The 11,264-nt window shown below is 54.9% G+C and overlaps 3 protein-coding genes across 3 annotated transcripts; 1 reads left to right on the top strand and 2 right to left on the bottom strand.

Annotated features, from left to right (window-relative positions):
• The first annotated feature begins 171 nt into the window (after positions 1-171).
• On the top strand, positions 172-1,618 carry BZA05DRAFT_147304 (t-SNARE). Its single transcript, XM_051478966.1, has 4 exons — positions 172-297; positions 358-753; positions 851-1,286; positions 1,425-1,618. The coding sequence occupies exons 1-4, from the start codon at positions 289-291 to the stop codon at positions 1,460-1,462; spliced, it is 879 nt and encodes a 292-aa protein (XP_051336515.1). The 5' UTR covers positions 172-288; the 3' UTR covers positions 1,463-1,618.
• A 904-nt stretch (positions 1,619-2,522) lies between these two features.
• BZA05DRAFT_427011 (yeats family-domain-containing protein) lies at positions 2,523-3,708 on the bottom strand (the record flags this gene model as incomplete). Its single annotated transcript, XM_051486037.1, has 6 exons — positions 2,523-2,614; positions 2,673-2,793; positions 2,885-3,061; positions 3,151-3,451; positions 3,557-3,597; positions 3,700-3,708. 6 exons carry the CDS (start codon positions 3,706-3,708, stop codon positions 2,523-2,525), a joined length of 741 nt encoding a protein of 246 aa, XP_051336514.1.
• Positions 3,709-4,900: 1,192 nt separating this feature from the next.
• Positions 4,901-7,658, bottom strand: BZA05DRAFT_147271 (uncharacterized protein). The gene has a single exon (XM_051478965.1). It carries the CDS (start codon positions 7,503-7,505, stop codon positions 5,226-5,228), a length of 2,280 nt encoding a protein of 759 aa, XP_051336513.1. The 5' UTR covers positions 7,506-7,658; the 3' UTR covers positions 4,901-5,225.
• Between the last annotated feature and the right edge of the window lie 3,606 nt (positions 7,659-11,264).

Here is an 11,264-nt window from a genome sequence, read left to right as displayed (position 1 = left end):
AGCTGTACTGCCCACACACCACCGCCCTCTGTTCCATCTGTAGAGTAAAGTAGAATAGAGACTGTAGATAAAGTGCCGTATAGCATCCCCGGCCACTGCTTACGGGACTGTCCATACACAATCCACCACGAGCTCAGCCGCACCTTGTACAGCCAGCCAGCTGCAGGAAGCTTTTCCAACCAGCTCACTTGCATCTCCGCCTCACCGTTCCCTTAAATCCCCCCTTCTTCCCCGCTCGCTCGCCTCCTCACCGACCAACCGACCAACCAACCCACCACCAACTCCAAGATGTCAAATGTACCTATTCCCCAGCCATTCCCCAATACCCGCACAAGCCACTGACCCAGCCACACCTAGCCCTACGGCTCCTCGATCCCACTGCTGCCCAGCCAGCGCGCACACGTCGGACCACTGGAGCTGCCAAACTTTCTCTCGGAGATCTCCGCCTTCAACACGCAGCTATCAACGTTCGCCTCATCCGTCGAGCAAGTCGGGCAACTCCACAATGCCGCGCTACAATCGACCGCGGACTCCGACTCGACCGGCTACAGCGGCAACGCCTCGTCGCGGCTCGAGGCCGCCGTCGCCGAGTGCTCGGCGCAGGCCCGCGCCCTCAAGGACTTCCTCAAGAGCCTGGAGCGCGACATGCTCCTCACAGAGCGCGACGGCGACTACGACCAGGGCCGCACGAAGCACGGCCAGGTCGACAAGGCGCGCGCTAACCTGCAGGCCGGATTGCGCGAGTTCGAGAAGGTGCGTTCATGCCACACACACCCACACACTCGCTACCACCGGCTGCTGCCTGATGCTGCTGCCTGAATGAATGCTGACCGACCGACTGTATATATAGACCGAGCGGATGTACCGCACGCGGTACAACGAGCTGCTAGCGCGGCAGTACCGCATCGTGCACCCTGACGCGAGCGAGGAGGAGATCGGGCAGGCGGTGGAGTCAGGGCAGACGCAGGTGTTCTCGCAGGCGCTTTTGAGCAGCAACCGGAGCGCGTCGGCCAATTCCGTGGCAAAAGCCGTGCGCGAGCGGCAGCAGGATATCGCACGGATCGAGCGCACGCTCGAGGAGCTCATGGTGCTGTTCGAGCAGATGAACGAGCAGGTGCTGCTCGCCGACCCCGTCGTCGCCAATATAGAACACCAGTCCGAGAATGTCACCACCGACGTGGAGCAGGCGCAGAAACACCTCGGCACCGCGGTGGTCAGCGCGAAGGGCGCCAGACGGAAGAAGTGGATCTGCCTCTTCATCGCTATTGGCATCGTCGCGCTCATCGGTATCATCCTCGCTATCGTGTTTGTGACCAGGGGGAACAGTGGTGGAGGTGGGAGCACGCCCGCGCCGGCGACGGCGACGACGACGGTGGCAGCGGCTGCGACGACGACGGCTGCGGCAGCGGCGAAAGTTAGGCGAGGCGTGGTCGATGGCGTCGGCGGGACTGTGTGGTCATAGTGGCTGGGTTTTTGGGTTTGGTCGGTGGTGTTGTGTTGATGGTTAATGTTGTGCCTATCAGGTATGCACGTGGAATTTCGGTTTTTGGCTGGGCTGGGCTGGGCTGGCATGCATACTCTCGTTTCTGTCTTGTCGAGCCTATCCAGAGAGATAGAATTTCTCAGTTTTGGCGGGAGGGCGGGCATGCCCCACTACCTACCCAAGGAGTTGGCTGTATGTACCGTATGTAGATACCAAAAAAGATAATTTATGCTACCAGTACCTGTGTCTGCTGGTTGATCCTATCAATGCCCGCAATCTGCTGTCCAGAATCACGGAAAGCCAAAGTTGCGAGGACACGGACATGTGTGTATGTGTGTAGACGACAGAAGACAGACAGACACTAAAGCCACATCACGGACGGAGGGACGGACGGACGCCAGCGGAGAAAAAAAGAACATTGAAAAGAAGTTTGAAGACCATACATTTCGGACAATCCGGCAGAAGTACACAACACAACACAAACACAAGCACATACACGTAAACCAAAGTAAGTACATACCTAGCAAAAGTTGAGGGAGACGGACGAGACGGGCAGGCGAGGCGGGGCGGCGGGCGGGACGAGACGAGAAGGGACGGGGAGAACAAATGGCAAAAGCGCAACTGAAGCAGCAGCAGCAGCAGCAGCGAGAAAGGTAGAGAAGAAGCACAAAGTCAAGTGACGATGCTTGCAAGAAAGTAGTACTTGGGCACCCAAAAAAGTAGATTCAGAAAAGAAAAAGCAAACAGACAGACAAAGATAGCGGCAACGGTAACGGTAACGGTCAAAAAAAACTGGGGATCAAGGTATCACTATCAAACCGACGGTCGGTTTGTTCTTTTCCTTCGTTTCCTTCTCCGTTCTTCTCCCCCTCACCACTCCCTCCCTTCTCCGATCATAGGTAGCATATATGGGTTAACAAAGGTATGAAATGATCGTGGCACATATTTCTGACTGACTGCTTCGGGCGCGTGACGATGACACTGGAACCCGAGAAAAACGGTGGACACATTGGGAAGATAGATAGCCCCATTGGGGCTACTATGCTTGGATACCTGCGTCTTGAACAAACTTCCATAGCATCTTGATGAGGTGTTCTGGAAGGGTGTACAGATCGACATGGAATTCTCCCTCTACATCTGATGTCAATGGACGTGGAGCATATAACCGGGAGGAACAACGGGTCCGTACGCTCAACATCGTTCTTAACGTAAGTCTCGGTGGTCTTGTGTTCATGTACCATCTGCACAACCTTCAGCAGATCGTCTTCCTGAAGCTGCTGGAGGGCATCGGCGAGCTTCTCCATGTCGAACTAGGTAACCGCGCAAAACTCTCATCAGCCACAACCAACCACCACGCGTAATACAACCAGCCAGCCAGCGCGCACGAAAATAAGACCATACCACTTTCTCGGCACGGCTCTTCTTCTTTGCACGTTCCTCGCCTTCATTCTTGCGCTTGTCTCTCTTGGGAACGCCGTTGGGACGCTGCGGCTCCTCCTCCGGATGGGCTTCGACGCCCGGAACGGGACCGGAATTGGCCAGCTGCTTGAGCAGGTTCGGGCGGGGATTGACGAATATCTAACATCCATTTAGCAGGCACGCACACCTCACACCGCACCTCCCTCCCCCATTCACTCCTCCCCCCACGGAACAGGGTGTCCACGCACGATGTCATGGATACTCTCATATTTTGGTTTATGAAAGTTGAGGTCGTGGCGGATGACGTGTTCGCCGCCCTTATCGATGGCATGGAGGATGAGGTCCATATCGAACTCGCCCCAGCCCTTCTCGCTCAGCAGGAACGGCGGCTTCTTGAGCACCCGCGTCGGATTCGTAAACGTCGGGTGCAGTTTGTACGTCACCTTGTCGAATATCGTCGCGGGGAGGTCCTCGCCATTCGCCCCCAGCAGGAACATCCGGATCGACCACTCGCGCATCGGGAATCCTTCCTGCGCCGGCACATCTGTCCTGCTGCGGTGTCAGCCCAGCGTCCGCGAAACGCGTCGGGAATCATTCGCGCCATGCCCTCCCCCACACGCTTTCGGACAGGCCGCGAGACGGGGTGGAACATACAGAATCGCCTGCTGCGTGACGAGCTTGACTTTTCTGATAACCTGCCGCGACCGCCGAGTGGGGAAGTATTAGCCGACTTTGTTCTCCTGTCGCTCTGGCATGCATCCATCCCTTGCTCCCTCGCGCAGCATGGCATAGCATACTTCCGTCATCTTTCCAGCTTTCGTGTTGCTTGTGTTGCTCGTGTAGTGTCGTGGGCGGCGTGGTGGGATTCCGCGGTGGTCGTATGTGTTGTGTGTGTGTGGGTGGGTGGGTGTGGAAGGGTCGTGCGAGGTGGTGGGTGGTGGTGGAGCGCGACGTGGATATCCTTCGCACTACGATTGGGGGCTGCAATACGCGTGGGTGGTGGTGGTGGTGCTGGTGGTGGTGGAGGTGCTGGGTTCGGCTGCGTTGGTGGTGTTGGGTTGGGTGGGGATGGACAACCGTGATGGTGGTGAATGGGGCGTGTCCTAAGCTCGCGTCACGTGCGGCTTTTACCCGCTCACCGCCAGTTCCCAGTCAATTCCACCCACTTTCTCTAAATGGCAAGGCACCTTCAATGCAACTTCAATTCAACTTCAATTCAATTCTATCCTAGAAAGACATTCAAAACATATTAATGACCAGAGACAGGTCTTCTATTCCAAGTCACTAGAGTCTAGAATCGGTAGGTAGAAAGATGCTAATCACAATGTTCCAAGTTCCGCCGTGAGTATAGGAAGTAGGTACTCGAGCACAACTCTCTCCACAGCGCTATACGCACGCTCTCACCGCATGCCATGCGTGCAAAGCAGGGCAGGAATCTCACTTTCAAGACCTGAAGAGTTAAGACGAGAGGGCAGAAGAGGAGAATGACGAGGAGGAGAAAGAAGACGAAAAACAGATTGCAAAGAGAAGTCAGCTATAACAGAAAAAAAAGTAGAGCAGAGCAGAGCATTGCATAGACAAAAAAGACAAAAAAGACAAAAAGACAAAGACGCCCACCCATCCGTCCACCCACCCACCGAATTCCCACCCAACCAGACCCAACCCAATCCCATCCAGCCCTAACAAGTAAACCAAACAGATCCCCCTCCCCTTCCCTCACCCTCCATTCCCTTCCATTCCCTTCCCTTCCCTTCTTCCCGTGACGATCGAATCGAACCTGATAAGCGAAAGCATGAGGGGATGGCTCGGGTATGGATGGTATGACCGTATGAACAAAGTAGTACGGATATAAAATTCAAGACCCAGCCCAAGTTTCTCCGCTCAAAGATGGTTCCGGCAAACCTAGGGATGAGTGAGGTGAGAGAAGGAGAAAAGATGGAGAAAAGATGAAAAGAAAGAAAAAACAAAAGAAAAAACAAAAGAAAACCGGAAAAAAGAAAACCGGAAAAGGGGGGCAAAAAAAAAGAAAGGAACCAGGCCAGGCTCACTCCCGGCAGGGCGGATGATGATGATGGTGATGATGAGACTGTGCAGGAACAGCAGCAGCAGCAGCCACCACCACCCGCATCACCAAACGTGCGCACAACACGTACACGGACTTGTCAGCCGAGAGAGAGAACACACATTGAGTATGTAGGGATCCCCAATGGGTAAGTAGCAAGCAAACAATAAAAGAAAGAAAATACGAGATGTATATGCCACACACACGTGGATGGATGGATGGATGGATAGAAGAGAGAGGAAAAAAACCTTTCAAGCCCGCCTACAATTCATTGGCATTCCTGCGGCGTGTCCAGATAGCCTTCGCTTGGCCCTGTGCTTTCCGCACGTACACTTCGCTGTGTTCGGACGAGGCGGCCTCGAGCCTGGTGGCCAAAGCCCTCGCGCCCTGGTAGAGCTTCACCAGTCCGGTGGAGACGTCGTCGGAGTACTCCCTGGCCTTAGCCAGCACGACAGAGCCCATTTCGGCGGCCTGGTGGCCGGCCGTCTGCGAGAAGTCGGTAGCGATCTCCTTTGCCTCGATGGCGGCCTGGTCAAGGAGCAGCTGCAGCTCAGCCCGTCGCTCCTCCACGGCCTTCACCCACCGCGACATCTTCATCCATGGCGTGCCGAAGTCAACCTCGAGATCCTCCTTGACGATCGGCTTGGACTTGGTCCACAGCGACACCTTGAGCACGCCCCACGCATCGTCTTCGTCAATGTTGAGCGTGTATGAGCCGTCGGTGAGCTGCGAGAGCGAGGCGTCGATGTTGTCCGAATTGCGGGTCACTCGCACGAAGAGTGGCGGTGGTCGGCGCAGCAAGAGATACTTCTGCGGCGGTCGGACGACGATGTGGTTGTGGCCCATCATGTCGATTTGGAACCGGTCGGAGGAGTTGAAAGCCATCAGGGACTGGCTCCTGAAGTCAACGGTCGGAGCAACGGACACGCTTATCACGGTGGCTGCCGAAGACACGGTAACAGGTGCACGAGCCAACGAGACAGCTGAAGTCGTAGAAGTGTGCTGAAGTGCGATGGTCGAAGTGGTAACGGAAATCATGGTCGGTGTTGCCGGCAGCACGGAAACCTCGTCCGTAGTGTAGTCGGCCACCTTCATGTACGCGACCCCAAAAATCCCTCCGGCAATACCGCAGAAGACCATCCAGCCCACGAGCATCATCTTCCACAGCTCATGAGTGCCCATCTTTCGAATCCACTGCAAGCTCCCGTGACCTCGGCCGCCGAACCTCTCCGAGTCCTGCGGTGCCTTCTCCACATCCCGCAACAACACACTCGTGGTCGCTGATTCAGCTCCCCTTGATGACCGTCTCCGCAGCATCTGAGAACCTACGTCCTGCTGGTTGTGGTTGGTGAAAGACAGTCCGGTGATGCATCCCAGGCTTCGGTTCAGCTGGCGAAGGTTAAGGTTGAGGAACGTTGAGAGGTCGATCGGCAGCGTCTTGTGGATGATCGATCGCTTGACATCGTCATCGCCGCCTTCTCCCGGCGCATCCGATTGAATGCACAGATGGATGCTTCGAGGATCCAGCGAGAAATTCTCCGTCGCATTGTGGAACGGCGGGTTCTGGGTGATCAACAGCGTGGCTACTGCGTGTCTGGCCATGAACATCCGCGCGTGAAGTCTCGTCATCCGACGCTGGGTATTGTCGTCGTCCGAGCAGTAGATGACAGCCAGGTGAGGCAGCTTCCATCCTGCACTCTCCAGCTGAGCGCCATTCCCACCATAGACCGACGTGATGTTCTGGTTTCCGTTCAGCCACAACGACAGAGTGTCAGGCTGGCCCTGATTCTTCGTGGCCTTGGCGATAGAGCACACATCGAAGGTCATATCCAAGCCGGTGCTGTTGACAAGCTCCACCTCCGGCGTATTGCTCCTCGAGCCGAAAGACGTAATGGGCACGATGTTGAACCGCGGGGACTTGACTCCGTCCCACGATCCCGACGAGCTTGCGGACTCCGAGATGGCAGCAGCCAGGGCAGCCGCCAGCTTGTGTTGAATTTCTTCCTTGGCCGCCAGCGAGCCGATATATAGAACACGGAAAGGCTCGTCTGCCTCGAGGAGCTCCCTGCTCATGCATTGGCGGATGGTGGAGTAGAGCGGCGGTGCCGGGGTGTTGTCCTTCCCCAATCGTTTCCATATCTCCACCGTCTCTAGCTCACTGAAGCTCGTGAGCCTCTGCGAGACCGCAATGTAGTCACCCTCGAAATCCACGGGCTCGTCGAAAACGATCTCCTCATCCGGCGTACAGCTGCCGCTCCTGTTCCTTGCCGTGATGGCACTGCCGTTGAGGTGTTGGTCGTCGAGTCCGCCGAACGTAGGAATCGGATCCGGGTCGTGGCCTTCTTCTTCCTCTTCTGGACGGTCAAAAAGCGAAGCTATACTGTCCACCATCGAGCCGGAGTCGCCACTTCCAAGCAAGTCGTCGTCATCGATGGAAGCTACAGAGGAAGCTTCGTCTTCTTCGTCCGTGAGTATTGTTGAGTCCGTGAGGATCTCGTAGCCGCTGTCGCCCATGCCACTCTCCTCGGAGTGACCAGGCATCTCGAATCAACTTCTTTTTCTTGGAGGTACAGCAATAGAGAGAGGTTGTTGTGCCGTATCGAGGATGGGGGGCGAGGGGTGACGTGTTGGTGCTAAGGTAGTGGTGGGGTAGTGGCGCAGAGAGGCGGTGAGTTTAAAGGTTGAATCTCTGCATACGGCTCGAGTTGTGAGCACAAAAGACAAGAAAAAACTCTGGAAGAAGGTAAAGAAGAGGACAAAACAGAACACGACAAGGCAGTGGAGAGGGTAGAGGAACGGAACTGAAGCGAGAAAGCCAGAAGGCGATTTGCTAGGCTGGTGGAATATCTCGAGAATCAGAGAAAAGAGCCAGGGAGAGCCAGGGAAGGCCAGGGAGGGCTAGGCCAAGGGGGAGAAGGGAGGAAAAGTCAGGGAGAGGAGAACTTTTGTCTTTGAATTCAAATACAGATTATGACTCCGATATGCTTTCTTTCTTTCTTCGTGAGCTATATATCGAAGCTCCGAAGCTCGCTTAGGTAGCTCTGTCTTGCAGCTTTTGCCCGTTTTCCTCGAGTTCGACTATCGGCTTCGCGATGCAGAAGAGGAAGAGGAAGAAGGGCTGGAGTTGAAGCTGTGAGCTAAGCAAAAAGTACTCGAGGCAGAAGAAGATAGATAGGTCTTCTCTAACCTACGTTTTTGGGTTTTAATTCGAGAGGTTTTTAGTTTTTTAGTTTTGTTTGTTTGTTTGAGGGGGGGAGGCAAGTAGGGTTTCTGTTGGCTTTATCCGTAGGGAAAGGATGGCTGCCTTGGATTCAGGTCGTAGATGATTTGTTTGGAGGAGCCGATGGGGAGGTCCGAAGACGCCGACACGTACAAGTAGTAGTGGAGCTAGGGCGAGGCGGGGTGAGGCGGGGCGGGGCGGAGTGGGGGGGAACGGGAGGAAGACGCGGGGTGGGGGGAGGCGCGGGAGAAGACGGGAATCGGTCAGAAGGACGACCGTTCGCAGGAGGATGAGGAGGCTGAAGAGTGGAATAGGAGAAGTCACGAAGGAGACACAGGCGTGTCTTGTAGCGTAGAGTAAAGTGGTTCACGCGGAGGGCGAGCGACGAACGAAGAACGGACGATTATGCGAACCAACGGGCGGACGAGGAACGGAACGGACGATGTGGACGAGGCACGGCTGAAAGAGACAAGCACCGGCTTTGTTAATAATCGATGACTTGAATGTGGGAACCTCAACACCGTAGAGTGAGGAGACCTGTTTCGTTTCTGCTATATAATCCGGGAGGAGGGGTAATGGGTTGCGATTTCGCAGGAGAGGGGCGGAGGGGAACGGGAAGCGAAGTCGACAGAGGGGAGCGGTGAGACGAGCCGTAGAAGCACAGCTAGGGGGGGCGGAGGAGATGGCTATTGAGGTATTCGCTGGAGTGCTGGAGTGCTGTGGACGGTGAATGGTGAAGAGGAATGGAGGGAGGAAGGCCGGGCCAGCTTCGAAGTGAGGTGTGAGTTGTGGAAGTGAGGTGTGTGTGAAGGTGGGGAAGTTGTGCTCAGTTGGGTGCGTCAGGCTCGGAAGCTCTTGCGGCTGGTGGCCGATCTAGTTCCAACAAGGAGGGGTTCTCCTTGACTTGAGCCTGAGTCGCTAGGCTCAACCTTCAGCTGAGCTGAGCTTAGTCATGTACGCAGCCGTAGAGTACACCACATACCCGCCGGTGGCGGATTATCCTAGAACCCTAACCCGCGCGTCCAGCCCACGTGGAGTACGTGCATATGTGATCCATCTGTGAGTAGCTGAGCGGGAGAGATTGCTGTTGCGTATGTGGACACATCGAAAAGCTGAAGATGTTTTAGATGCTCAAGGCTGGGGGTAAAGTGGAGTTTGCACTGCGTGGATGGAGCTGAAGCCCGAAAGAAAGAAGTTCGCTGAGAAACGGGCCACTGAGAGGAATATATGGGCGAATGGGAACGGGAAACAGGACGAGGACGAATCCAAGCTCCAGAAACATGGGATCACGACGAAGACGAGAATCGTATGAGAGCCGAGAAGGGAGACCGTTAACAAGCGGAAATTATGGAAGAGGAGATACTCTACCTGCATACTCATGTACAAGGCATGCATACCTTCAAAGCACAAACGGAAGATTTTACCAGTTCCTGAAACTCTCCGCATAAAACCAGCAAGATTATTGCAGTGCAGTCTTTTCTGTGAAGTGTATAGTGTCTGTAGTAGTGTACATACAGTAGCCATCCACCATGACCCAGGTTCCATGGCCTGAAGGCTGATGGTACAGCAGCGAGGAGCGCCACACACGAGCAAGAAACATGTGGTGAAGCTGCCAGCCGAGAAGTTGCATGCAACTCTGCAAGAACTTAGGCAGAGATACCGGTAGCCATTCGGAGTGACGATAATGGGTGAATGACGGGGGACGTCCCAGTGGCACATCCATCCACCACCAGCTGGGCTTCACAGAGCTTTACTGCCGCAGCTTTTCCGTTCCTGTGATTTAGCCGGACAACATGGCGATAGGTAGAGTACATACTGTCACATTATTACCTAGTAGGTACTCCCCGCCGAAGATCGAGGATTTGGGCCAGTCGACCGCGCAACGCGTGAGATACTGTGAAGCAGCACCGCGCAAAGAACCCTTCCACATCATAGCCCGACAACAAGAAGGTGGTTGTGCTCGCTTTCCCGCGTGAAGAAGTGAAGCGGGACTGTTTGTGGTGGGCAAAGGGAAAGGCGATGTGCGTCGGTGACAATGGCACTGGCCGCTACTCCTGTACCGGTACCACTCTACATTGCGATTGTGGTGCCGTATGTACAATAGGTACATCATCCCGTTCCCTAAACACCCCCAATCACGAACCGAACCAACTCCCCTCCGTGCTGCACCTCCGTCAACACGCAGTGTAATTCCTGTACTCTGGTTCATAACAGATTCCGACTGGGATCGATCAGATCGACACTTTGTTGCTCTCCAAGGCCTGCATCCGTTTTGCTGTCCATCTGTGAGACTGGGAGTTCCTCCCCAGGGCCCGGTCAGTGGCACTGACAGCCGGCTACACAGGTGACAGGCTCTATGCGGTTCGGACGAGTTCTCGGAGCAGCTATGTAGCACCTTCACCTTTCTTCCCCGGTACGTAGTCGACGAAGGCACAGTTGTTTAAGCGCAGCATGTGGACTCCTACGTGATAGACTTGGGCGGCAGAACAGTCTATGCCTGCAGTGATTATCTGTGGCGCAACCGCTGCCTGACCAATAGCATGGCCATCAGTGTCTCAGCCACAGATCTAATCTCAGATGATTGTGATTCGTCTGCGGCGGTGTGACCGCTTGCTGGATTGAAGATGTCGCTGAAACAATGCTTTCGGAATAGTGGGGGAGCAGATATCTTCTTCTGCACCCCCAAACTCCGGCAGCTCTTTGTTCGTGAGCTGCTACATATTTGACCGTGCTTGCGTCTCGGTGATGTCTTGGTTTTGTCGCCAAGTGCTTGGTCCAAAGCTTCTCTTCGATCCCGCCAACTTCACAAGTCCGAATTCGTTCGTTCATGCGAGAATCCGAAATCCCCACGGCCCTTCCTCTCATCCGTGCATACTCAGTAGAGTATGTACCTAAGTACACACCGACGAGCGATGATCGCCGTATGTGAGCTTTGGGAACTTGACTACTGGTAATCAACGGTATCGAGTCCCTCCGTTTTGGATAGAGTTCTGTATGTACAGACGCGCATCCGTAAGAATCCAACCAAGCACATCCACCCATACCCTGCGCTTGTGATTTCGCCAAATGGTTTTTACCAA

Source organism: Tricharina praecox (genome assembly GCF_024521635.1).
Source record: "Tricharina praecox strain CBS 144465 chromosome Unknown BZA05scaffold_26, whole genome shotgun sequence".
NCBI classification, from domain to species: Eukaryota; Fungi; Ascomycota; class Pezizomycetes; order Pezizales; family Pyronemataceae; genus Tricharina; species Tricharina praecox.
The sequence above is the reverse complement of the archived record's forward strand: the minus strand, read 5'-3'. Positions and strand labels throughout refer to the sequence as shown.

Coding starts and splice junctions, on each gene's coding strand:
- BZA05DRAFT_147304 (XM_051478966.1), top strand. Junction 754..850: donor GATTGCGCGAGTTCGAGAAG/GTGCGTTCATGC, acceptor CTGTATATATAG/ACCGAGCGGATGTACCGCAC. Junction 1,287..1,424: donor TGGCATCGTCGCGCTCATCG/GTATCATCCTCG, acceptor AAGTTAGGCGAG/GCGTGGTCGATGGCGTCGGC.
- BZA05DRAFT_147271 (XM_051478965.1), bottom strand. CDS start 7,505: ATGCCTGGTCACTCCGAGGAGAGTGGCATGGGCGACAGCGGCTACGAG.